We start from the raw sequence: 24,467 nt of genomic DNA, 5'->3' as shown, positions 1-24,467 counted from the left end.
TCTTTAAAAAAAAAAAAAGTTTTATGCCTCAAAATAGGACCCATTGCTTTCTGTGGCTGTATATACTATTCATATTTTAAACACTAGAGGGCATTGTGAACTCAGATATGAAAAACAGCTATCAGTACTGTACTCTGTATTATAAAAAAAATTACCACAGCAAAACAGCCATAATCACTGGAGACTAGTATGAACTCAAATTAACATGTAACACAATTCAGTCAGAGTTCCATTGTAATGTAGAAAATAATGAGCTGAAATGTGAATATCAAAACCTATTTTACTAATAATAATAATAATAATAATAATAATAATAAGAAGAAGAAGAAGAATAAGAATAATACTACAATTGAAACACTTTGAAATAACATTCTCTAAATAACTGTGTTTTGTAAATAGGGACCAACATTTTAAAACCACCAATCATTAAAAAAACAAGACTGTGTTCCAGTATGTGCCGTGGTGAAAACATGAAAACACCCACAGGTAAATAGTGTTTATTTTAGTGGTTTATTTATGTAATAACTTATTGCACGTTTTTTTTTTTTTTTTTTTTTTTTTACCTTCACTTAGCTATCATGATAGGCACTATCTGCTTACTTTTGGTAGTCAATATTTTAAATCACACAACTGGAGGGCCTGGAATAAGCAGTTAAATTGAAAGGCCTGCCATCTGTGGTCTGCTCATCACATGACTGATAATAGCATCCCCTGACATCTCCATGTTGCAAGTCACTTTCTGTCATAATGGGTAAGACAGCAGTTCTAACTGTCCTAAAAGGCTGGCGTTAATTTAGGTATACTGATGAAGTCTAATAAGCAAACTGCAATAATCGAGGAAACACATTGCATCCAATCCACAGCTAAAAGCTAAAATACAGCGTCAGACCAAACCTAACATTAGCATTCACTAATTTTCCATGGGTCCTCTTTGACTGGCTGACTCAACAAAATACTAGCCTTCGATTCACCATTTGACTTTCCATTAAATAAAAAAAAAGCAAACTACAAAAACAGACAAATGAACCAATTCATTTTAATTAATAAAATTAATTGTATTAATTGCACGATTTGAAATCGTCAAGTGACATGCATTCCTTCTGACAACGCTCATATAACGAAAGTGCTGCGCTTGTTCGTGGCCCTCTGTGTTTCTGGTCTGCGCTGTGTAATCCGCTGAATTTGGCAGGGGAGGGCAAGACGAGGAAGAAATGGAAGGGAATAAAGACGAAGCAGAAAAATGTATCGTAATAGCGAGGAAAGCTCTCGAAGCTGGCGACAAGGAAAAGGCATTGAAATTTTTAAATAAAGCAGAGAAGCTGTATCCTACTGATAAAGCAAAAGGTAGGGTCGTAAAAAAAAAAAAAAATACAGTGTTCGTCTGTGCATGTGTGTACTTTGTGATTAAGAAGATTGTACGTACGTGATCTTGTACTACTGCGGTCTCCTATATATATATATATATATATATATATATATATATATATATATATATATAATTGATAGTAAACGTGTTATGTTCATTCATATGTGTGTTTGTTGTGTACATGCCCTTGCTTCTCTGTTATTCTGAGGTCGATAATGCCTGAACGTCTATCAGGAAATGAATGTTGTCTGTTAGATTTTCTCGGTACAGTCTACAATTTGAAATATACGTGACTGTGGATTATATAATTGATTGACATTATATATCATTGACTCACTGGTGATCGGTTGAACGTTTACAGCTGACACAATCATGATGATTAATGGGTGTGAAACCTAACTAAACGGTATATACAAGTTTATAACATATACCGGTACGTTGCATCTGTGGATATAGTAAATGCATAATACTCTAGTGTGTGTCTACCGGTAATTGAATAAAAAAAAAACCAGTCAGATTTGATGCCAGCGATGGTGCAAGGCCTGTCATTCTTTCGAAATCTTCTGAAATTTAAGGAAGACTGGGTTGGGGGGATAATGATTCTTAATCTTATTAACTGGAGACAGTGGAGTACCTGTACAATAGGTTTGAGGTTAGGTTTAATAAATGTTTTAACAAAGCTGGAGTCTCGTTTTAATGGTTATGCGTTTACACTGTGTTGCTTGCTTAGTAAACGTCAGTGGTATACAGACTTATAAGAAGTGTTTTGCTAACTGTACAGCAGGCCTACGTGTTCTTACGGTTATTATTCCACATTATATTGAATGTGTTATATATTCTAATCTCTGGGGAAGGCAGCAAGTTACTTACTAAGCTGGTTTATCCACTTTGTCTCCACAAAGTAGTGAAGATTTAATATATTTTAAAAAGTGATCTATCTTTGGTTAATTTGCAGCGATGTTAGTACAGTGTGACATAACACTACTGATGCTGGTGCATCTGTAGGGGACAGTCTTCTCTCAGGCCCAGATCCCTGTGCCCCAGGCTGGTGTAGGGGGTACTTTGCTGTTGTTTGGGGGATGGAATACAGGGATATAAAAGACTCCCATTGCACAGCAGTGTGATCCATTACTGTTTTTACTATAAGTATAATAAGACACGCCTGAGCTTGTTATCTATGGAGCGCCATTTGTGCCAAAACTATCCAGCCATTAATTTGTCAATTTTTTGGTCAATTCATGAATTGGTCAATTTGTCCAGCAATTCGTACATAAATTTGTCAATTCATACAGTAATTCTTAAACAAACATATTTGTTAATTCATCTAATAGTTCATTAATTAATTTGTCAATTCATTAATACGAAAGGCTGTATGGACCTGCAAATTTCCAATCAACCAGACTAACTTCCCTGCAGACTTCCCAACAAAGAGACAAACTTCCAACTGTCAACTGTTTCTGCGTATGTGCCACCGAACGGGACAGTGCTCAGAAAATAGTATTTTTCATAATAATTATGTATTGTTATAATTTGCTAACGTTGCTGTTTTCTTCTAAAGGCCTTGGACAGATGTGAAATCTACTTCAAAAGTTTGATGCATTGTTTTAACCAGCAATATTACTTACGCCTCCATTGACTCTCCATAGAATTTTTTTTGCTGAGCTCTCTGTATACCACAATGCTTTGCGCGCAGTGAGACGGAAGTCTCCATTGAAAATCAGCGGAGTCGAGTATCTTGTTATATAGAATATCTTTTGAAACGCCCTTTCTAATAAACTGCAATATTATTGGCTGAAGCAGTTTTGAGTGAGGCTGGATTTTCATTGGTTAAAATATTAGTTTGTGCTCCCATTGGCTAGAAAGGTTGCAGTGTTTTCGGCACAGTGTGAGATTGTGTGTTTGTTGGGAAGTTTGTATTAATCTAATAATATTCGTATTAATGAATTGACAAATTAATTAATGAATTATTAGATGAATTAACAAATACGTTTATGAATTACTGTATGAATTGACAAATTTATGGACAAATTGACCAATTCATGAATTGACAAATTAATAGCTGGATAGTTTTGGCACAAATGACGCTCCATAGTTATCTATACAAGTTGTATTAAAAACCTTGAATGGATGAAACTGCTATGCAGTTTTTCGCACTGCAGGGTTTTATGGTAACAACAGCTTTAAGCAAGCCTGTCCCTGGAACTCATTTAAGGGTTTCCCATCGTCCTGGTCTGTGAAGTCTTAATGCAGAGCACTGAGGAATTTCTGCAGCTTGCAGTGTATTGCCTGGAATAAGGCTTCTACTGTCTGCATCGCCTTTGAGAACTGTGATTGTTTGTTTTGGTCCCCTTTCATTGTGGTGAGCACTCTATTGCAGAAAAAGCATTACTAGGCAGTACATACTGTTGCTGGGACAATTATTCAAATATTCAACCAAACACTGAATTTGATGGCAAAAATGACCAATAAATGACTGTATCAAAAAGACATAATGAAACCAATAAACAAATCTTCTACTGTATAGAAGAGTGTCACTCTCCTACTTCAGATTATTTAATGAGGTACCAGGTTTATTTTACAACCCCCCTCCCAGAGAGATTTCTCTGTTATTTTGCTGTAGTACGGCCCCTTTCTGGCTAATACAGTATTAAAGAATGTACAAATATTTGTTTCAACTTTGTCAAAATAAAATAAAAACACAATTAAAACCCCTTGTTTGTCCCAGCACTAGTATCCCATGGTGTAGTTCTATAGCAAATGCAGCCATAAACTTGCTGAGTGGTGAAACCCTTGATTTATGAGCCTATTTCATATTGCTTTCTGTTTAGTGATGAATCTTGCTAACTTATACTTTGTTCTTGATGTCCTTTTTAAAATTGTATTTAGTTATTTGGTATTCTATGTAATATACACGAACTGGAAAAATGGGAAAGATTTCCATAATATTTGAGAACCTGAAAAAATACTTCAATTATATAGTGCTAGGATGAACACAGGATTAACACATCTTATTTACTGTACCCTTTTATATATATTTTTAAATGTTTTGCATTCATTTTGTGGCTCCACAGCTGAGTTTTAATATTTTTTTTCTCTGTAGCTATCTGTGAGCTGATTTGACATCTCTGTTATCTCACATGTGACCAGTGCTGTATTCTGTTTCTTTTACTTCCTGATTCCAAACGATTTCATGAGGTTTGACCACTGGAGAAAGTTCAAAGACAATGCATCATATGTCCTTTTCTTTTATTATTTTTTTATTATTAGTTTATTTAGCAGACGCCTTTATCCAAGGCGACTTACAGAGACTCAGGTGTGTGAACTATGCATCAGCTGCAGAGTCACTTACAATTACATCTCACCCGAAAGATGGAGCACAAGGAGGTGAGGTGACTTGCTCAGGATCACACAATGCGTCAGTAACTGAGGTGGGATTTGAACCGGGAACCTTCTGGTTACAAGCCCTTTTGCTTTAACCACTGGACCACACAGCCTCCTTTTCTGATCAGAAAGTGACATTCTGGTCACATATTAGTAAATTCAGCTAAAAAATGTTTTTCTAAGACTCAGTGCGAGGAAGGCACTTCTCTTTCACCACGTGCTCAAATTTCAACAAAGCACAAAGCAAAAAAAAATTGGGAAATTTAATCGTGCTATTTTCAAGAAATACAAACTGCTATATTACACAGTGGATTACTTTCAGGAAGATCAAAGGTTGCTTATTAGTACCAACACTTCAAACAAGTTCTCTGCTAGCCAGAAACAGAAGTTGGTCATCAAATGTCTTTCCTGTGATGATGTAAGGCGGGTGTTGCCTGGCAAGAGAGATACTATCACCTTGCGCAAAGTAAAAAAGAGAAAGCGACTTCTTTCTGCTCCACCGAAAAAGTTGTTCCTGCAGGTCAAACATGAAAATTCCAGTGTCAGAATATCACATGCTCAGTTCACGTGCTACAGACCATTCTGGCAGATAAGCAGACTTGCCAGTGTGTAAAGCACACAAATCTTCAAATTAAAGTGGATGCTGTTTTCTATAGAAAGAGCATAAATATCAGTGATGCTGAAGAACTTTCAAGTCGTCTGTTTCGTTCATCTGGAAATAAGCAGTGCTGTTACAGAGAGTGTGAACAACGTGGGGACAAGAAAATTGAAACAAATCCTAGCAATGAAGACCTCACAATGACAGAAATAAACTGGAAAGAATGGACTACACAAAACAACATAAAAGAAACTAAGAATGAAGAAAGTAACAACATTCAAGTGTACAGCATGGGGAAAGCTGGAAGAACTAATATTTATTTTTAAAATGTATAAAACGCAACAGGCCACAAGTGGTTACAGAGTGTTGTACAGGACATGAAAATACATATACAGAAAACCCCACACATCATGAAATATCAGTATCAAAACATTTGACAATACATTCTCCCGATTGAATTAGCGTATCCTGTGAAATATGCGCTACAAATAAGGAAGCAGCAAATATGTGCATTCACACATTCAATATTCACAATCAGTTCAAAACAACTCAAAGAAAACGAAGCTGTAATTCTTGTTGATTTTTTCATAAAATTACAATTGCAAATCTAATAGTCAGATTCAAGGTGCTCATTTTGGCACATCACACAAACAGGTGTCATGCCATACAGTGGTAGTCTATGTAGGAGATAAGCTGTTTAAGAAATGCTTTTGTCTGAAGAGCTTTGTCATTGTGAAGTGGCCATCTGAGCTCATATGACACCAGTCTTTAAATGGTTGAAGAAAGAGTTCCCCAAGGTGAAAAATCTACATTCCTGGAGTGATGGACCAACAACCCAGTAGAGCAACAGAGGCAACTTTTACTTGCTTTCGACTGCCTTTCTTCCATGGCTTTGTAAAAGTGTACTGGAATTTCATGGAGGTGACCCAAGGAACAGGTCCTCATGACAAATTAAACTCCACAGCGGATAGAACTGTGGCAGAGAAAGAGCATATTGAAGACGCAAAGGAGCTTCATCAAAACGTTCAACCACGCACAAGTGTTGCTATGGATCTCAGCACTACAGAAGACATTAGCAAAATAGAAGAACAAATGAGTTTTGTCGTGCTATTGTAAGATGCCTGAGTTTTGCTCCTGTTATTCGTCTGTAACGGTTAAAATGACTCAACAACCAGCAGAGTGTCATGTGGAAAATGAAGAGGAAGCAGACATACACACCAATGGTGTGTTGTGTGCTATGATGGAGATGTGTATCCTGGAACCATTACAGGAATGGCAACAACTGAAATGGGTGATTGCATCAAAGTCAAATGTATGAACAAATTATGCAAAGACAGGTTCTACTGGCCGTTCTACTACAGTTGGAGATCAGGACAAAATTTATTACACACTGAGAGATGTCCTAGGTCTAATCCAGTGGTTCTCAAACTTTGTCATAGTGAGCCTCCTGGAGCTATGACAAAAATAACTGCGCCTCCGCAGTTTACTAAAACAACATAAGAAACTGAAAATCCTATACGTTGCAAAATGAATAAAAAAGTACAAGGGATTTTGTCAATATAGAGCAGTATGAGTTTCAGAAGTATTAATTCAAAAACAGTACAAATGGAAGTAGATAAAATCTTTTTTTTGTTTTTTGTCCTGTTTCTTAGTGGGTTTTAATGTAACTTCAAAATTGCTGCTTTTGTATTATGTGTATACTGTTGTTTAAATCTGTTATTTAAATGGTCTGATTGTTGCAGTTGTATGTGTGCCCTAGAGACCTAGACTGACACCAAGCCATTTTCACTTTTCCACTTTGAATTATGCAGCCCTGACCTCCCCAATTTTATGTGCCCATTACGCCCCCAAAGAATGAGATACCCTGGCATAAGTATACATTTTAGTAATAGGTAACATAACATCTCCCTACAGTGGTTTGTTACCCATAATCCTCTTGGAACCCCAGCATTACCTGTGGCAGCGTTCAAATAAAATGCAGTTTGCTAAGCCTTGCCACTGTTTCTGATCTTTCTGTCTCTGGTATTTCTTGCATATCAAACACAAGACTGGAGGTCTGAAATTCCAGAAATGTGAGTGGATTCTCTGGTGCTGTACTTAGGTATACTAAATAGTGCAAAGAAATCTCGACCATGTGCATGCCAAGCTTCTTATACCATGCCATGGTCTTCCTTGCAGCATTGTATGGCTCCAGCATCTGGTCTGACCTATCCATGCCAACCATATATTTATTGTAGTCCAGGACACACTTTGGCTTGTTTGTGTGTGTGTCCTGACCTCACACAGGAACTGCTACAGTAGCCTCATCGTGGATGGTGGTGAGGAGGTACACAGGGCCTGATTAATCCATCACTGGACCTTAGGCAAGCATACACGTGCGGGCCCCCTACCCCTGAACAAACAGCCACACGCACATATACATACAAACACCTCTATATACATTATAGCCTTTATAACTAGCCCTCCACCCTTTTACAACAGGTGTAATTCTCAGTTTGAAGTTATTATAAACGACTAATCTGACAGAAAATTAAACTGTAGGGGGTGTGCTAAATACATTTCAGAATAAAACCGGAAAAAACTGAAGCCAGCGTTGAATCCTGTAGTACAGCTCGACAACGACTTACTGAATAAAAAGGCAACAGTTCAAATAAACAAGGAACACCATATGAAGTTGAAAAAGGTAATATGAAGGGTGCTCAAACTTTCAGTAACGGTAGCTGCACAGTAGTCCACAAAAATAAAAAGTACAAAACAAGCATGCCTGTACATTGATGTGTAGTCAAATACGTTGCAGTTTACTGCATGCAAAATCGTCAGTGTTTCCTTGTTTTTTTGTTGATTGGGTGGGTTTTGTGACTTGCTTCATTGAAGAAAATGCCCTTTTCTAAAGAGAAGAGAGATCGCCAATGTTCTGGTATACAAGCAAGTTTAGGTGTTACATATAGTAGATGTCTGTACCCTATAGAATTCTGTACCCTTGATGATTCCAGGCCGACACAGCTGCATTTTTTCGAAGACCGCTGAACGTGAACGCTTGATGTTTCTGAGCAGTATTTACATGTAATACAATGAAAATGTGTTTGAAAAAAAGTTGTATAAGGTTACTTTAATCAAGGGTTTCATGTATTGAGCGCAACTGAGGAGGCTGAGCGTACTGAACGTACTGTATTTCTAGAAAATCAGTGGCAAATGTGCTATTTTATTTTGCCACAGAATGAGTTTTGTCTTGTTTACAAAATTTGTTGCAGACTGCAGCAGAACTCAATGGCAGTACAAGTTTTTTCCAGTTAAATTTGTATATGTAAAAAAAAAAAAAAAAACATAAAACCCATTTTGCCCCTCTCCCCCACCACCCCCTTGAGTTCGGGCCCTAGGGCCTAGTTTGCCTATGCGTTACTCTGACCCTGGAGGTACCTCTGTTTTTTGGCTACCAATTCTGGCATGTTCCCATGCTGTGCCAGATATTGCAGGGCATACAATTTGGTTTGGGTTACCAAATGTTCAAAAAATTCATAGGCCCCTCTTCCGGACCACTGTTGATTGCCTCACTGGAGGAATTGTCACGGCTCCTATTCACTGCCAGAGTCATCTGCCACAAAATCACTCTCTGAGCAAGACTCCATTAGGAGGTTAGCAACAGACTGTGCACTAATGTGCCTTACTGCCATTCTCTCCTCAAAATGACCTCCACTGCCCAGTACAAAAACATTTATTTACATGATACAATTACGTGTTGTGAGAGGAGATAATTAAGTAAAAAAAAAAAAGTGAAATAACAGGAAATCCAGTGTTTTTTTTGTTTGTTTTGTTTTTTTGTTTTGTTTTTTAAAAACATGTTTTTAATTCGGACGTACCTGGTAAGTTAGGCAGTACTGAGCAAACGTTTTTCAGGATGTGCCAGGTATGTTAGGCAGCAGAGAAGGGGTTCATTTAAGTTTTTACCGAAAACCGACTGGAAGAGTTGATAAAAAATCAAACCGAACATAACCTAATATAAAGAGTAAAATAAGATTTGAAACAAAGCAGACAATCCATTCAAAATACCAAAGTGAATGATGAGTCTCACTTTTACTTTAGAACCATTAATACAATTTTTACATTGTTTAAAATAATAACAAAGGTGTTACATTTTTTTTGTCAAACTCAACTGTTCTACAGTTGCAATCATGTTTGGCATTTTTTTTGGTTCCTGGGTAGTAAGTGTTATTTCCTAATTGCTTATGCCTCAAAAGTATAGAAAATGGCTATTATTCCCCACAAACTTTGCTTTTGTGACCAGGACAGTGATATTTTGAAATTTACCTATTTTCCAGAACATTCCAGATAGATTCAGTGCTGAGTAAACTTGGAGTAACTTCTAGAACTTTCCAGTAATATAAATAGTAGTATAAATACAGGGGCCTTAAGCCCACCAGTTCAGTTTAGTTCCAGCTGCCTAAGTGGATACATATCTGCATTTTTCTGAGATGGCATCAAGAGGCTGCAAGCATCCGGCAGACGCATTTTGCTATGTCTGCGGCCAATTTATCAAGACGAGTGAAAAAGTACTCCGTGGAAGCATCTGCTAAGATGTGTGAGGCCTACAAGGCATATTTCGGCATGCCTGTCGGGGATCAAGACAAACCCTGGGCACCTCATTTCACCTGCGAGCACTGCAGAAAAACTCTGGAAGGTAAGATGGACAATTGTTGCTCGGAATTTTATGTTATAAAATTTGTTAATTTTTTAAATTGTAAAAGTTTTTATTTTAAAATGTTTTACAATTTTCACTGTTATTGAAAAAATATATCATATATGAAAAATGTTGCGAGAATCTCTTACACATTAGTCATGGGTGAAATAAATGTATTTTTGTAGGATGGTACAGAGGGGAAAAGAGAGCCATGAAGTTCGCTATCCCAAGAATTTGGCGGGAACCCACTGACCACTCAAGCAACTGCTACTTCTGCATGGTGGACCCTTCCAAACGTTGGACTGGCAAGAATGCACGTATCCGGACCTTCCTTCATCCATCGCCCCGGTGCCACACTGTCATGAGCTCCCCGTACCCACTCCTCCGGAGAGAGAGCAGCCGTCTTTAGAAGAGAGCAGCAAGTCAAAGAGCGAGGAAGACGTTGTAGATCCAGATGACAATTTCAGAGGTGGAGCTGAGGAGAGAAACCCATACTACCCCAACCAAAAAGACCTCAACGACTTGACTAGAGATCTTGGTCTCACCAAGTCCAATGCCAAGCTTTTGACGTCTAGGCTCAAGCAGTGGAACTTGTTGGATGAAAGTGTGCAAGTCGCAGATCAGAGGAAGCGTCACTAACCTTTTTCCAGCTTCTTCACCCGTCAAGATGGGCTCTGCTTCTGCCACAATGTGACCAATCTGTTCGAGGCAATCGGAATCGCCTGTAACCAGAATGAGTGGCGCCTTTTCATTGACAGCTCATCCAGGAGCCTCAAAGCCGTGCTGCTTCATAATGGTAACAAGTACCCGTCTCTTCCCCAGGCTCACTCGGTGCACCTCAAAGAGGATTAAAACAGCATTAAGACCTTGCTGGACGCCTTGAAGTATGATGAGTATGGCTGGGAGGTCATAGGAGACTTCAAAATGGTGGCATTCCTGATGGGTCTCCAAGGCGGTTTTACCAAGTTTCCCTGCTATCTTTGCGTTTGGGACAGCAGGGACACCAAGGCGCACTACCACAAGCGGGACTGGCCACAGCGGACCGAGTTCTCTGTGGGGAGGAACAACGTTAAGTGGGAGCCACTGGTGGACCCCTGGAAGGTGCTGATGCCACCACTGCACATCAAATTGGGCCTTATGAAACAATTTGTCAGAGCTCTAGATAAGGAGTCGGCAGCCTTCAACTACCTTCAAGACTTCTTCCCTAAGCTGTCTGAGGCAAAGGTCAAAGCCGGTGTCTTCGTCGGACCACAGATAAAGAAGATCCTGGAGTGCAATGAATTCCCCAAGAAGCTCACTAGTAAGGAGAAAGCGGCTTGGAACAGCTTTGTCACAGTGGTTCGGGGCTTCCTGGGCAGTCACAAGGCCGAAAACTATGTGGAGCTGGTTGAGACTCTGGTGAAGAACTACGGCACAATGGGCTGTAGGATGTCCCTCAAAGTCCACATCCTTGATGCTCATCTTGATAAATTCAAGGAGAACATGGGAGTGTACTCGGAGGAGCAAGGCGAGCGCTTCCACCAGGATATACTGGACTTTGAACACCGCTACCAAGGACAGTATAATGAGAACATGATGGGAGACTACATTTGGGGGCTGATTCGTGAAAGTGATTTACAGTATAATCGTAAATCTCAAAAAACTACTCACTTCTAAATCTTTTGTAGTCATTTTTGTATTACTTTAGTATAAATACATGTTAACTTGGATTCATATGTTGTTTTTTTCTGACTTTATGTGAACGAAAATACACAAATTCGCCCGTTTTCTCATTGGAAATAGGTAAATTTCAAAATATCACTGTCCTGGTCACAAAAGCAAAGTTTGTGGGGAATAGCCATTTTCTATACTTTTGAGGCATAAGCAATTAGGAAATAACACTTACTACCCAGGAACAAAAATGGTATTACATAGTGTAATGAATGCATGTTTTGGTTTTACATGTTGGAAATGAAAATCTATGGCACCTAACTAGTTTCCCCAGGCTTTTTACTTTGGGAAGTAGTCTGCTATGTGTATTGCCAGTATAATAAACATTAAGTGTTACTTTACACCCAAACATAACTTGCATAACTTCTGACACCTTTCAAGGATACTGTGTAAAGTGATATCACGCTTTTGGACTGCGTAAGGTAATAAGGTGAATGAGTGCATGTGCAGGTTTAAAATATTAATGGTTTATCAGATTATAGCCAAATGCAATCTGAAACATCTATACGAGGCAAGGAGTGTATAACAAAAGTTTGGTGAAGATTGGTGCAAAATTGAGACAGTTATCGTGTTCACCTGATATAGTGTGACAGATGGACAGACAGACATTTTTGAATGACTCAAACAGTTTGCATCTTTGCAAGTTTGTGATGGAGGATTAAATGAAAAAGCTTCTCAACTGAAGACCTACTTCTGTATAGTTTTAGTGCTGGGCACTGAAAGACATTGAGGTTATTGACCTGTTCAGAGTCACTCAGTCAAGTAAGTCTTGCTTTGGTTCACGCTTTCAATCATTATGGCTCAAGCCTTTGCATTTCCTCCTTGCAGTCCTGCTGGATGCACTGACAAGGAATGGAAACTCTGCTGGGGGTGGTGCTTCCTGCAGGAAGCCCACAGACAGCACTGCAGGAGGCAAGTCGGAGAAGGAGAGCAACACATCAGCCACCAAAGAGACTGCAAAGAGCTTCACTAAGGACCAGGTGGAGGGAGTACAAAGGTAGGATTCAATTTTTTGCTTCTGTATGATCGGTTGCATCAAACCTACAACATTTCAAGGCACTAGCTGTCTAAAAGTGGTCATACAGTGACTCTACAGTACGTCTTCAACAATTCCCTGCTGGTTAGTGGTGCTTGGGAGTTGAACTTTTCATTCACGTTTTCCCACATTGGGGGTGGTTTATTAATTGCTCATAAAACTTTACTTGGGTCTTGCAAAAGAAGGGGTAGATATTTTTTAAACGGGTATGGTTTGATGCTACAAATAAAGTACAAATAAAATATGTTAAAGCAAAGCTAGACAAGTTAAAAAAAAGCATATCTGTTAGACCTGCACTTCCTTGGGCATTTCACCTTAGCAGTGTTATTTGCTGAAAGAATGTCCGTAAGCTAGGGAAGCAGCTGGTTGGTTGATGACAGGAAAGAAGCCATAGAAGGGTGAAATGCCCCAAGAAGTGCAAGACAGTTCAAAAGCTTGTAAACAGATTTAACCCAAGTGTAGTACCAGGTATCATGTTTTAAAGTTAAAATACATGCTTTCTGTATAGTGCGTCTTTCAAAATTGGACATTTTGAGACCTAATTAACAAGTGAAAGTGAACAACAGGTGAGACTTATCGAACTATTTTGTCAACTACAAGTTATCACTTCAATCCTAGCTACCTAGGAGACTGAGATAACAAACCTGTGTAATTGTAGTGTAGTACAGTATTCTCCAGCTAAGAGAACGCCCCTCGGGAAGCAAGCGAACTGTTCTTGTAGCCATAGTGTTCTCTAAGACGGCATTAGCCACCAGACACAATATTTTTTTAAGCCTGTGAATCCAAGACTACATAAGGTTCTTCTAATGTAAAATCGGTATATCCGTTTAATCATGTTTCATCATATTTCATCATATATCTTACTCGGCGAACAGGGAGTATCTGTACGGGACATCTTGGGACCATATGTAGTATCACTAGGTTGTGGCCATTTTAATGCATTTTAACAACCTTTAACGCTGTTTAAACCTGTACACATTTTTTTTAAAAAAACAATGAATATAGTCCCGGAGCCCAGAGTTTAAATTTGAGTTTTTGTTGCACCCCCTTTTATTAGGTACACAAATTGTGCTGGTGAGGTCTGTTTTGGATAAATTCAAAATTGCTTCATCTCATAAGTCAGGAGGCAAAGACTGTTTGTAAAGGGCATAATATTACTGTATGTGCTACAGTGTCTGACTGCAAGTGGGCTGTTATATTGGTCAGTCTCCAATACCAAAAGTGGGAACACACAGTCAAAATTAAAGAATTATTTCATTGCATCTGTTTCTTTAGTTATCAACTGTGCAAGGTATGAATTTATATAACAAGTTTTAATAAAATAAGGTTTCATAATAAAGATAAACTTGAACAAATATTACAGTGCCTGTTGGTACCAAGTATTGGAGACTGACCTATATCCTTTATCAGTGTGGCAAACCTTCAGAAATACAACAGCTAAGCAGTCTGTATGCAGTCAGAAACAGCTATAACCATCAGGGGAAACCTCTAAAGTAATCAGAAAAAAATTAGGCAACTTCAGGATCTAGTTATGTAAATCCTGAAAAGCTGAATTTGTTTTATTTGATATTGTAACGAAAGCCAGAACCAAGAGACACCAATGTAATAAACTGTACGCATAGGCTGTAGTGCTTAGACACTTATTATGGCAATGAAGCAAGTCGATGCTAAATAAAAGTACACTTGGATAGACCCCTGCATTGTATGACAACGCCTGCCATAGCCAGCACAGTCCCCAGATCTGTGGGATGAACTCAATTTGACACCCACGCGCACTACATGTATAGACAAATACAATAGATGTTTATTGCATGTACAGTACACCCAACTGTCTTACAGCACTGAAATTCACTTGATGGCATACCAACCAAGTACTGAGGCGTGTTTATAATAAAGAAGACGGACACTTTGACACACATTTGGGGAGATTACAGGAAGAGGACACAAAGTGGGATTATGGACACAATTCAATTAACATTTAACTGAAAAAAAAAGTTTTAGGAAAATGGAAATTCAGACAATGAAAATTAGGGCATTTGCATCCATTTCTTTGATTTGTTGTTGATGTTAAATCGAAATTAAAATGCTTCCATATTTGCACTGTCAGTTGTATTAATTTACATATTTTTGTAATATTTTTTCCCAGCTCATTAATTGAAATGGGTCAAAGTAAGCCAAAGTCCCTCCTACTGTCTGTTTGACAGACATGTAAACAAAGCCTCAATGTTTCTTGTGCGACACCCACAACTGAATTTGAGCTTGGGAATTATGGAATAAAGATATCCAATATGATGCCAGCATCTCAAAACATTTGGTCTTTTTCCGGAAACAAAACAAATCACATGACCCCAATTTAGAAGCCGTATTAGGTCACAGGTCCATGTTAAAGTGAAAGGTACTGTTAGATTTTCCAAGAGGGGTATAGTATACAGAAAATATACAAAGATGGCATCCCAAATTGTTTGTTTTATGAGCTGTTGAAGCAGCAGATTCACAAAAAAATAACATTGGGCAATTGAATACGAAGCGACAACCAAGCTAAAAAAAAATATTGTCACCCATCGTAGATTCAGATACTCTTGACAAACCTTTTTCTGTAGGTGGGGTGCAACCAACTCGAAAATGAAGACTCTTTTTGAAACTGGCTAGACTAAGAATTGTATAACAATGTATCTTTGTTAGGGGAGTAGAGGAATCACCCTGGATTGTATCAACCATCTAACCATTGTTCTCCTAGGAATACCAAAAAGTAATCTTCTTATGTTCTGTAAAATGCTCTGAAATAAAGTATTGGTTAACCTTTTATTTAATATTTTCTAGAAGTTGTATTGGGTCTCTATTTCGGTGCCACTAAAAAACATTTTATATCTGTGTAAACTGTGTCTTTTAGTGTAACTATTTATAAAATTAGAATGGGATACAAAATAAAAACTATTTTAGAAACAAGTATATTGCTTACCAATTAAACACGTCCATTACGCGTTAATAAATATTTTAATGACTCTAAACAAAACATTTCTGTAAAAATGTGTCACTCAATTTTTAGTGGCTAAATCCCATTCATTTATGTACAAGTCCCTTAATGTACCCTGTTGTGGTGTGTGAAGAGCACGTTATTGTCCTGAGGATATCCCCCGTGGGAGTAAATTAAAAGAAGCAAATTGCAAAGGATTTAAGACGCAATGTTCCTAATCAGTTGCATAATTCATTTGAGGTGGAAGGGAAAGAGAGTCTGGGATGTTTGCTTGACTGCAGGGCCGGGCCTCTGAAGACACACACGAATACCACTGAAGACATGGTTTAGCAGTTCATTTAACCCCTTTCTCCAGGAAACTTCTATAACAAAATAGACATCCCATGTTGACAGCTGCAACAGAGTGGGATATTGTTTAGTTGTTGGGTTTCTTTCTCTTGTAAACATTGCACAGGTTTTTTTGTTTTGTTTTGTTTTTTTACATGTCACTGCCAGAGGTGCCCTTGCAGTGGTTGGTCTGTAGTACTGTAAAGGCCTTTTAGATTACATTTTTTGCTGTGTTATGTCATACCTTGTCATAAAGAAGCTTACAGCAACAGTTGGTTGAAGCTTGACAAATGCATTTATTAGTGTTATCCCACACTGTTTAACTGACCTAAATCTAAACAGCGGCTGATGTAAATACTTTTGAATCATTAAAAAGGGGCCCATCAGTTTTAATGTTTGTATTTAGATTCTCCATTGTCCTTTTAAAGTGTTAAATTGCTTGTTTGCCTTATTTTTAATATTTAAACAGTGAAGACTCATCAGAATGTGTTTTTCAAATAATTTTTTTAAGTTATTTTTGAGTACATCTCATTAAATAAAAAGCATTATATTATAGTTCGGTATAAGTATTTAAACCGTTGGTAGTATTTTGATCCACCTGCAAATACATTTATGGCCAGAAGTTCTGCATCACCCTATAGAATTAACACATTTTTGCCTCAAACTCGAATGAAACTTTTTCCAATATCATTTAGTAGTTAGATAATAATTAAAGGTTTATTTACATTATATATATATATATATATATATATATATATATATATATATATATATAATATTTTATTTATTTTTATTTATTTATTTATTTACTTATTTTTTTTTATTGTCTCGATCAAATTCTAGGTGATGCAAAACTTTTGGCCAGAGCTGTAGATTGAGATCTGATAACGGACTCTCAGGAACGCAAACCAGTTGGGAACAGACCCTGTTTGGATCAGTGATTTGTTTGTAGTGCTGATCGCAATCTCTACCAGCTAGTTCTGACTAGTCTTTGTTTTTGATGCATTCCATAACTTTTATATTTCATTAAAAAAGTCAGTAATAAACCTTTTGCGGGTGAAAATATTTAAATGTTTTTATAACTTTTATTATGCAAACGTACTTGTTTACATGTGCATACTGTGGCTGTACAGTGGGCCATGGTAATTTTACTTTGTGTTAATCGTATTAATTCTACTTGTGTACATATTTGGTAGTTTTTAGTATTTTCCATCCATAACTATGAAACACTCAGTTGTGGTAAATTTAGAAAGACTAAAATTAGACTAAAAATTAGACTAAAAAGACTAAAATAAATTTACTGGCAAACATTTCGACAAAGATGTTTGTAGGTGAAGTTTTTTGTCGTATTTATTTTTTGAAAGGCAACAAAGAGGATGGTGATTTTGCTGTTCATTTTAAAACCCCTTTTTCAGCCTCTTTTGGGTGTTAAGAATTGATACCATAGACACCACAACCACCTCTGGATGCTTGAGTGTTGACACACGTTGTCGCTGCACAGTGTGCAAACACTGTTTTATAGGAAGCCTGATTGCCGCTGAGTGGAAGCAAGGTGCCCATTTCAAATATATTTATTTTTCTTTTTTTCATACAGGATAAAGAAATGCAAAAACTATTATGAAGTGCTGGGTGTCACTAAAGAGGCCAATGAGGAGGAGCTGAAGAAAGCTTACAGAAAGCTTGCACTGAAATTCCACCCTGATAAAAACCATGCACCAGGAGCAACGGATGCATTCAAAAGTAAGTAGCGCCGCCTTTCCTTTGAGGGTGGTGGCTTAGATGAAAGCTGTAACTGATACTTGACATGCGGTTAAATCAGGACAAGCATTTGATCATTGATATCAGTACTGCATCAGTGCATACCTAATATGACTAGTTTAGCAGTTTGTTTTGCTTTTTCAAAGCAAAATTATTGTAAAGCACTGGTGTAAAACCTTTGTGAAATGTGACCCACGTGTCAAATTTAAGGCTGTAAAAGTTAAAACGGTAAACATAAATAAATCCCCAAAACAGTTGTCTGATAAGGATTGAGGATTACTTTATTTTATTGTTTTCCAAAGCAGTGTCTCCTGATACATCTTAAGCCACTGTAATTGATTATTGTATGTAATAATCAATGTATACGTTAAAATAAAGGTAAAATAAAAAGTTGACTCTAAATACTAAACCAAGTCTAAATGATAAAGCTTTATTTCCACAAAAGGTTCAAAGTTGCATATATTAAAGTTGCATATGAAACGTCTATATCTGATTTACAGCCTTAGTCATAATACAGCAGATAACTGACTGGCATTTCTCCCCATCTGTTACCTAATCACATTCTGTATAAAATGCTGGGGCCCGTTTCATAAAAGCGATTTGCGACGATTTGCAATCGCAAGCACCTCATAAATAAAAAATTGTGTTTCATAAAACTTTCGCAAGGTTGTGATCTCGCCGATTTTCACCAGAAACCTGCGAGTAGCAATTTTCATCACAGATCCATGACGCTCATACTCATACTACTAGCTCGCTGTGGAACTGTACACTTTATTGAACAGATTTCTCAGGTAAAACATTCTGATGTCTCTGTAGTTGGCTAACTGTCGTTGACTGTGTGTTTCAGAGATTGGAAATGCATACGCAGTGCTCAGTAACTCAGAAAAGCGAAAGCAGTATGACCTGACGGGGGGAGAAGATACCACATGCAGTCCCCAGGGCCGGGGAGGATTCGACTTCCACAGGGGCTTTGAGGCAGACGTCACGCCAGAGGACCTGTTTAACATGTTCTTTGGAGGAGGATTCCCTTCAAGTAGGTGGTTTATGTTTAAATAGGTATACTGTGGTAGAACCCCCTTTGATTGACCTATATGCATGTCACACACACACACACACACACACACACACACACACACACACACATATATAGGGCTGAATTGGAGGTACAACTGCAGTTACATTTTGCCTTGCCGGTATTGCAAATACAGTGCTGACACAATATATTTCTGCTTTGGAATTTTTTGGGTCTTCGTGTCATTTTGTGATACACAGTGTGCGAGCATTAGACTTTAAAAAAAAATCTGAACTACACTAAAGTACAATAATGGAGTTTGGACTGGTGAAAATATTGTAATCTGTTTAATTGAAAACACTGAACCCTAGTGGCCATTGGCACGTCAAGCAATTACAAAAAAAAAAACATACTTCAGTTCATGTTAATTTATACTGTATAATGAGATTTATTTAACAAAATGTACACTCATTTGTATCCCAGTAAGGATTTTCCATTTGTTTTTGCTATATATAAAAAAAAGCCTTAATGTGAAATAACTAAAAAGGGTGTCAAAGTCATGCTTAGTTAATGCACAAAACTCAACGTTTGGAGGCCTTGGTTCTAATGCAACTTTATTTTAATGCAAGGTTAAAGTAAGTCCAATCATACCCCTCAGTACACAGAAGTCCATATCAGAGACTAAACTGATAACACTCTACAATAGTGGTCTCTCCTGGACAGACTAGGACATGTTAACAGTAAAATGTACATTGCCACTGGGGGGGGGGGGGGGGGGGAGTACAGCAATGATAATGCTATAATATAATATAGTGAAGATTTTTAATTGTTTTCTTTTCCTTTCCACAGATAGCGCAAGTACATTTACAAATGGCAGAGCCAGATACAGCCCTCAATATCAGAATCAAACCAGACGAGAGAGGCAGGAGGACAGGGCTGATGTATGTATTGCCACCACCACTTTAGTAAATGCAGTATTGCATGTTCCCTTGGGGGGAAAGAAATGCACGTGGCAGCTTTCCTTACAGTACTGTGGTAGATTGAAAAAGTCAACAACGCTTGCCCAGTAAAAGTCTGACTACTAGTACGTGGGGGTGTATCTTATTTATATTAAATTATTATGACTGCGAGATGCATACATATATATCTGGAGAATGGATTATTGAATTGTGATGTAACTTGGTATAGGTATGTTATTGAAAGAATCTGCTAATGCTGTGTACGGAAACATTTTGTGTGTTTGTTCATACAAGCACACATTTCTGTAGGTTGTGGTGGGGGGTGTATGCTACTGACCTACTATATTTGTTTTAATGAAAATAATCCTTTTTTTTTTTTTTTTAAATGGCGCTTCTCTTTTTTTCTCTTCTATTACAGGGTGGGTTTTCAATGTTTGTTCAACTTATGCCCATTGTACTTCTGATTCTAGTGTCTGTTTTAAGCCAGCTGATGGTCTCAACACCACCTTACAGCCTGTATCCCAGACCGTGAGTACCCATTATGTATATAAGATTACATGCATCTGTTTCTTTCTCTAGCAAACATTGTTTATCCAGAACTGACCACTGAGACACTTTGTTCCATGTAAAATCACACATATATTATATAATGTATATTCTAATTAAAAGCACTTCAAACAGTGTACACCTATAATTTGGCACTTCAAAAACTTGTGTTTGCAGTAGTCTAAGTTAAGTAAACAAGCAGGTACACACACAAAAAGGCTACTGTTAGATATGACTAAATAAAACGTGTGTAAGAAGGTCTTTAACAGACTGCTTCTTTGGGAGAAAAGTAATAGAATCTGAGATTGAAAACTCAAACATATTGGCGTCTACCCTATATGTTTATCTTTGACAGACACTTTAACTTGCCACTGACTTCTCTGCGCATGTAATATTCTAGACAGATAGCAGCTAGGTAGGCACTCCTAAAAAACATTGGCTTAATACTTGGATAAAAACAGTCTGAGTGTTATTCTGTAAACTTGAAAGTACAAACACAGTTCACCAACATAACCATTGGGAGGGAAGTACGTTTGGCATATTTGGTACACTTTAAATTTAGAAAGACATTAAAAGTTCCCACCAACTTGTTTCTTTTGCAGGGCGACCGGACAGACCATTAAACGGCAGACAGAGAACCTTGTCGTAGATTATTACGTCTCAAAAGACTTCAGATCGGAGTATAAGGGGACAGCACTACAAAAAATTGAAAAGGGTGTGGAGGAGGATTATGTTTCCACTATCAGAAATAACTGCTGGAAAGAACGGCAAACAAGTAAGTGACTGACCCTTTTAATGCTTTGTTTGAAGCCAGCAAACAAGATTGTATTTAGCAGGATTTAGGGTTATGAAGATGTAACTTGTTTGAAAACAGACTATGCTTGTTACTGACATTGACAATAACCACCGTTGGCTTCTCTGACTGTTAAAAGTGCAACAAAGCCCTAGAAGGAGCCTTGACGTCTGATACGTTTATCCAGTGCATCAAGGAAGTTACATTTGTCAACTGATTGTTGCCAATGATACTAACACAAATTAAAAATAATACTATGAATGAAGTTTGTTAATACTTGTAAAAGTAAAGGCTTGTTTTCCCCCCTTATTTACCCAGATTTCCTAATGCTGCACAGCGAGCTAACAACAAAAAGACTGTGCAGTCAACATTTAAAATCAGACAATTTGAGAGAGGCCATTTTTGCATGTTGCAAGGTGGTAGTCACATGTGTATACAGAACTTCTACTTCTTAACACTAACACTTGATAAATCTGCATACCTGTTTTTTTTTTTTTTTTTGTTTTCATTGTAGAGTAGGTTGCAAGTTTCAAAACCAGACAAAAAATTTAATTTGCATTTCACTCAGTTGCTGCGCTGGGCTCCACTGCATTGTAGTGCAATGAAGAAAGCATTGTACACAGTGACAACACTGTGGCTAAAAACCTTGAGAGTGTGTCCCCTGTTGTCTAACAACAACCACTCTTCCCTTTGCTTATATATGTTACGGGCAAAGCTTGAAATTAAAATTAAAATCACTTATTTCGGGCTTTGCCCGGGCAAACTGCGGTCTGCCCACTGCTTCTCAGGCAGAGTCTGAATCACTCCCTCTGATCTTTCATTCCTGTTCTGAGTGACAGGCAGACCTTCGGAACAAGAAATTAACATGAGAAACCCCACGGACACTTGCCTACAAAAAGGACAGTATTATTAACATACAGTACACCCTTGCTATAAAGCCCTTCATTGTAACGAACCTTCGGCTATAACGAACCTGGCCCCTGGACACCAAATGAAAAAAACAAAAAAAGACAATATAAACACACACTGTCAACGTCCTGCGTCTGTACGCACGGGATGCCTCCTCCAAAATGAAGTCAACTCTATTGTCTTAATAAAAAGCGTGTGCTGTGTAACTATGCCTCCGAAATGAAAATAATTTTATGTTGCAACAAAAGCTGGAAACTATATTGATTATTTGAAAAAATTAGTAACGCAGGCATATCTCTGTCGTGAATATGGGTTGTCAAAAAACACTCTGTTTTTTGGCTTGTTCAGCAACAATGCGGCAAAGCAAAATTGATTCAAGAAAAAAACAATTGAGGATCTGATGAACTTCTCATGTAAAATTTTTCATGTCGGGTTGATTTGGAATAAAAGTTCAGCTTATTTAATGAACAGGCTAAAGCAAAGGCAGAATACTGCATACATGACACGAACAGGTACATGTAATTCTACTTTTATTCACAATATCATCTCATTCATTTACTCCAACAGTGTATCGTTCATTGTTGATTGTCCTTTTGCTATAACAAACCCCTCGATAACGAACAAAAGGCTTGTACCCCAACAGGTTTGTTATAGCGAGGGTGTACCCTAATAACACCCAATAATAATGAGGAGTTGTATTGAACTGTCCAATCGGAGAGATGGATGCAGTTACTGGGTGAAACATGAATGATTAGCTGATTCATGTTTGACAGTGTTTATAACAAGCGATCTAAGAGTTGGACAGTGTACTCTGCAGAGTGACAGAGTGTAAGTTAAGTACGTAATACATACACAGTAATTTGTTTAAAATAAATGAGTCATATCTCAATAAATATTTTATATTTATTGAGGTATGACTCAATAAAAATATATTCTACATACATCGTCAATAAAAAATACATTTATGTATATATATATATATATATATATATATATATATAGATATGCATGCCTATTTTCTGAAACCGGACTTCCTGTGTAGTTTTTATGAATGGAGTGACTGACTGACTGACACTACTCAGGTAGGCAGGTCAAACAAGCTCTTCAATCATAGATCTGTCTCTGTCCCCTGAAAGCATAAAATGAGATTAATTTTGGACTTTGACCGGGCATTGTTGGGCACTCCTAGATCTGCCCGGAGAAAACCCGGAATGAAAAGCCTTTGTGATTCATTTTGGATTTTGCCCAGGCAGTCCTGCGAATTGCACAGTTTCGGGGTTTGCCCGTAACATATACATTTGTGTATAAGTGCAGCTTCTGCCTTTATTCACACCCCATGTAACCCTCTCTTCTGCCCCTTTTCAGAAACAGACTTGCTGTATGCAGCCAAAGTGTACCGAGACGAGCGGCTGCGAAGAAAGGCTGACATGATGACCATGGACAACTGCAAAGAGTTAGACCGACTCAACGATCTGTTTCGGGGCGGGTGATCAGCCTGTCCTCCCCCATTTAATGTTATCAAAATACTTTCTTTATTTTGTATAGCCTTACTGTGGAAATCCTTGAAACCACCCCTAAAAATGCCTTGTTGCATCTTTTATTGACCAAAAAAGAGAAAGGCTAATGTGCACCAATGCTTTTTCCCTCTCGGAAGCCTTCAACCGGAAAGCGGAGCATAATAGGAGATAATGAGACACTGTACTAGGCTTGACTTGGTACAGCACTATGTATCTGTAGTCATCAGCTTTGTGCATTCTTGATCATTTAGGTAAACATATTCTTTATTTTATCACTTTAAGACACATTGATGCTTCATTTTCTTTAAATAATACATTTGTTCTTTTTAAATCAACCCATTGTAATATTACTATTTTGTTTTAATGATTTGAAAAACTTTTTAAAATCTTTTTTTTTGTTTGTTTTTTTTGTTTTTAAACTCCGATCCAATACACCCATAAGTACAGAAGAAAATATATTAAATATAGATGGAGAGCTGGAGAACTGTTATAATAATATATTAAATATAGATGGAGAGCTGGAGAACTGTTATAATAATATATTAAATATAGATGGAGAGCTGGAGAACTGTTATAATAATATATTAAATATAGATGGAGAGCTGGAGAACTGTTATAATAATATATTAAATATAGATGGAGAGCTGGAGAACTGTTATAATAATATATTATTGTCTGCCATTTCTGTATATAAGATATGTTTCAGTTTCCTGCTTACCTACAGTACTGTAAAGTTATTCTTTGCTTTCAGAATTTTAATAATGACTAATTTAACTGAGAAATAAATATGTACTTTGTTTACTGTGCTCAGATTACTACTGATAATGTGTGCAGATGTCTTTGTTCAGTTGTGCTTGCTCCACGCTCTTGGGTTTTTTTGAGCAAAAATTCCTTCTGAAAATACTC

At 37.5% G+C, this 24,467-nt stretch overlaps 1 protein-coding gene across 1 annotated transcript; it reads left to right on the top strand.

Annotated features, from left to right (window-relative positions):
* The first annotated feature begins 1,109 nt into the window (after positions 1-1,109).
* Positions 1,110-24,367, top strand: dnajb14 (DnaJ heat shock protein family (Hsp40) member B14). Its single transcript, XM_034015576.3, has 8 exons — positions 1,110-1,344; positions 12,559-12,727; positions 17,662-17,807; positions 18,673-18,858; positions 19,687-19,778; positions 20,215-20,324; positions 20,945-21,117; positions 23,410-24,367. Exons 1-8 carry the CDS (start codon positions 1,212-1,214, stop codon positions 23,532-23,534), a joined length of 1,134 nt encoding a protein of 377 aa, XP_033871467.1. The 5' UTR covers positions 1,110-1,211; the 3' UTR covers positions 23,535-24,367.
* Positions 24,368-24,467: the final 100 nt, after the last annotated feature.

Source organism: Acipenser ruthenus, chromosome 2 (genome assembly GCF_902713425.1).
Source record: "Acipenser ruthenus chromosome 2, fAciRut3.2 maternal haplotype, whole genome shotgun sequence".
Taxonomy (NCBI): Eukaryota; Metazoa; Chordata; class Actinopteri; order Acipenseriformes; family Acipenseridae; genus Acipenser; species Acipenser ruthenus.
Note: the sequence above shows the minus strand (reverse complement) of the source record. Positions and strands in the feature narration are given on the sequence as shown.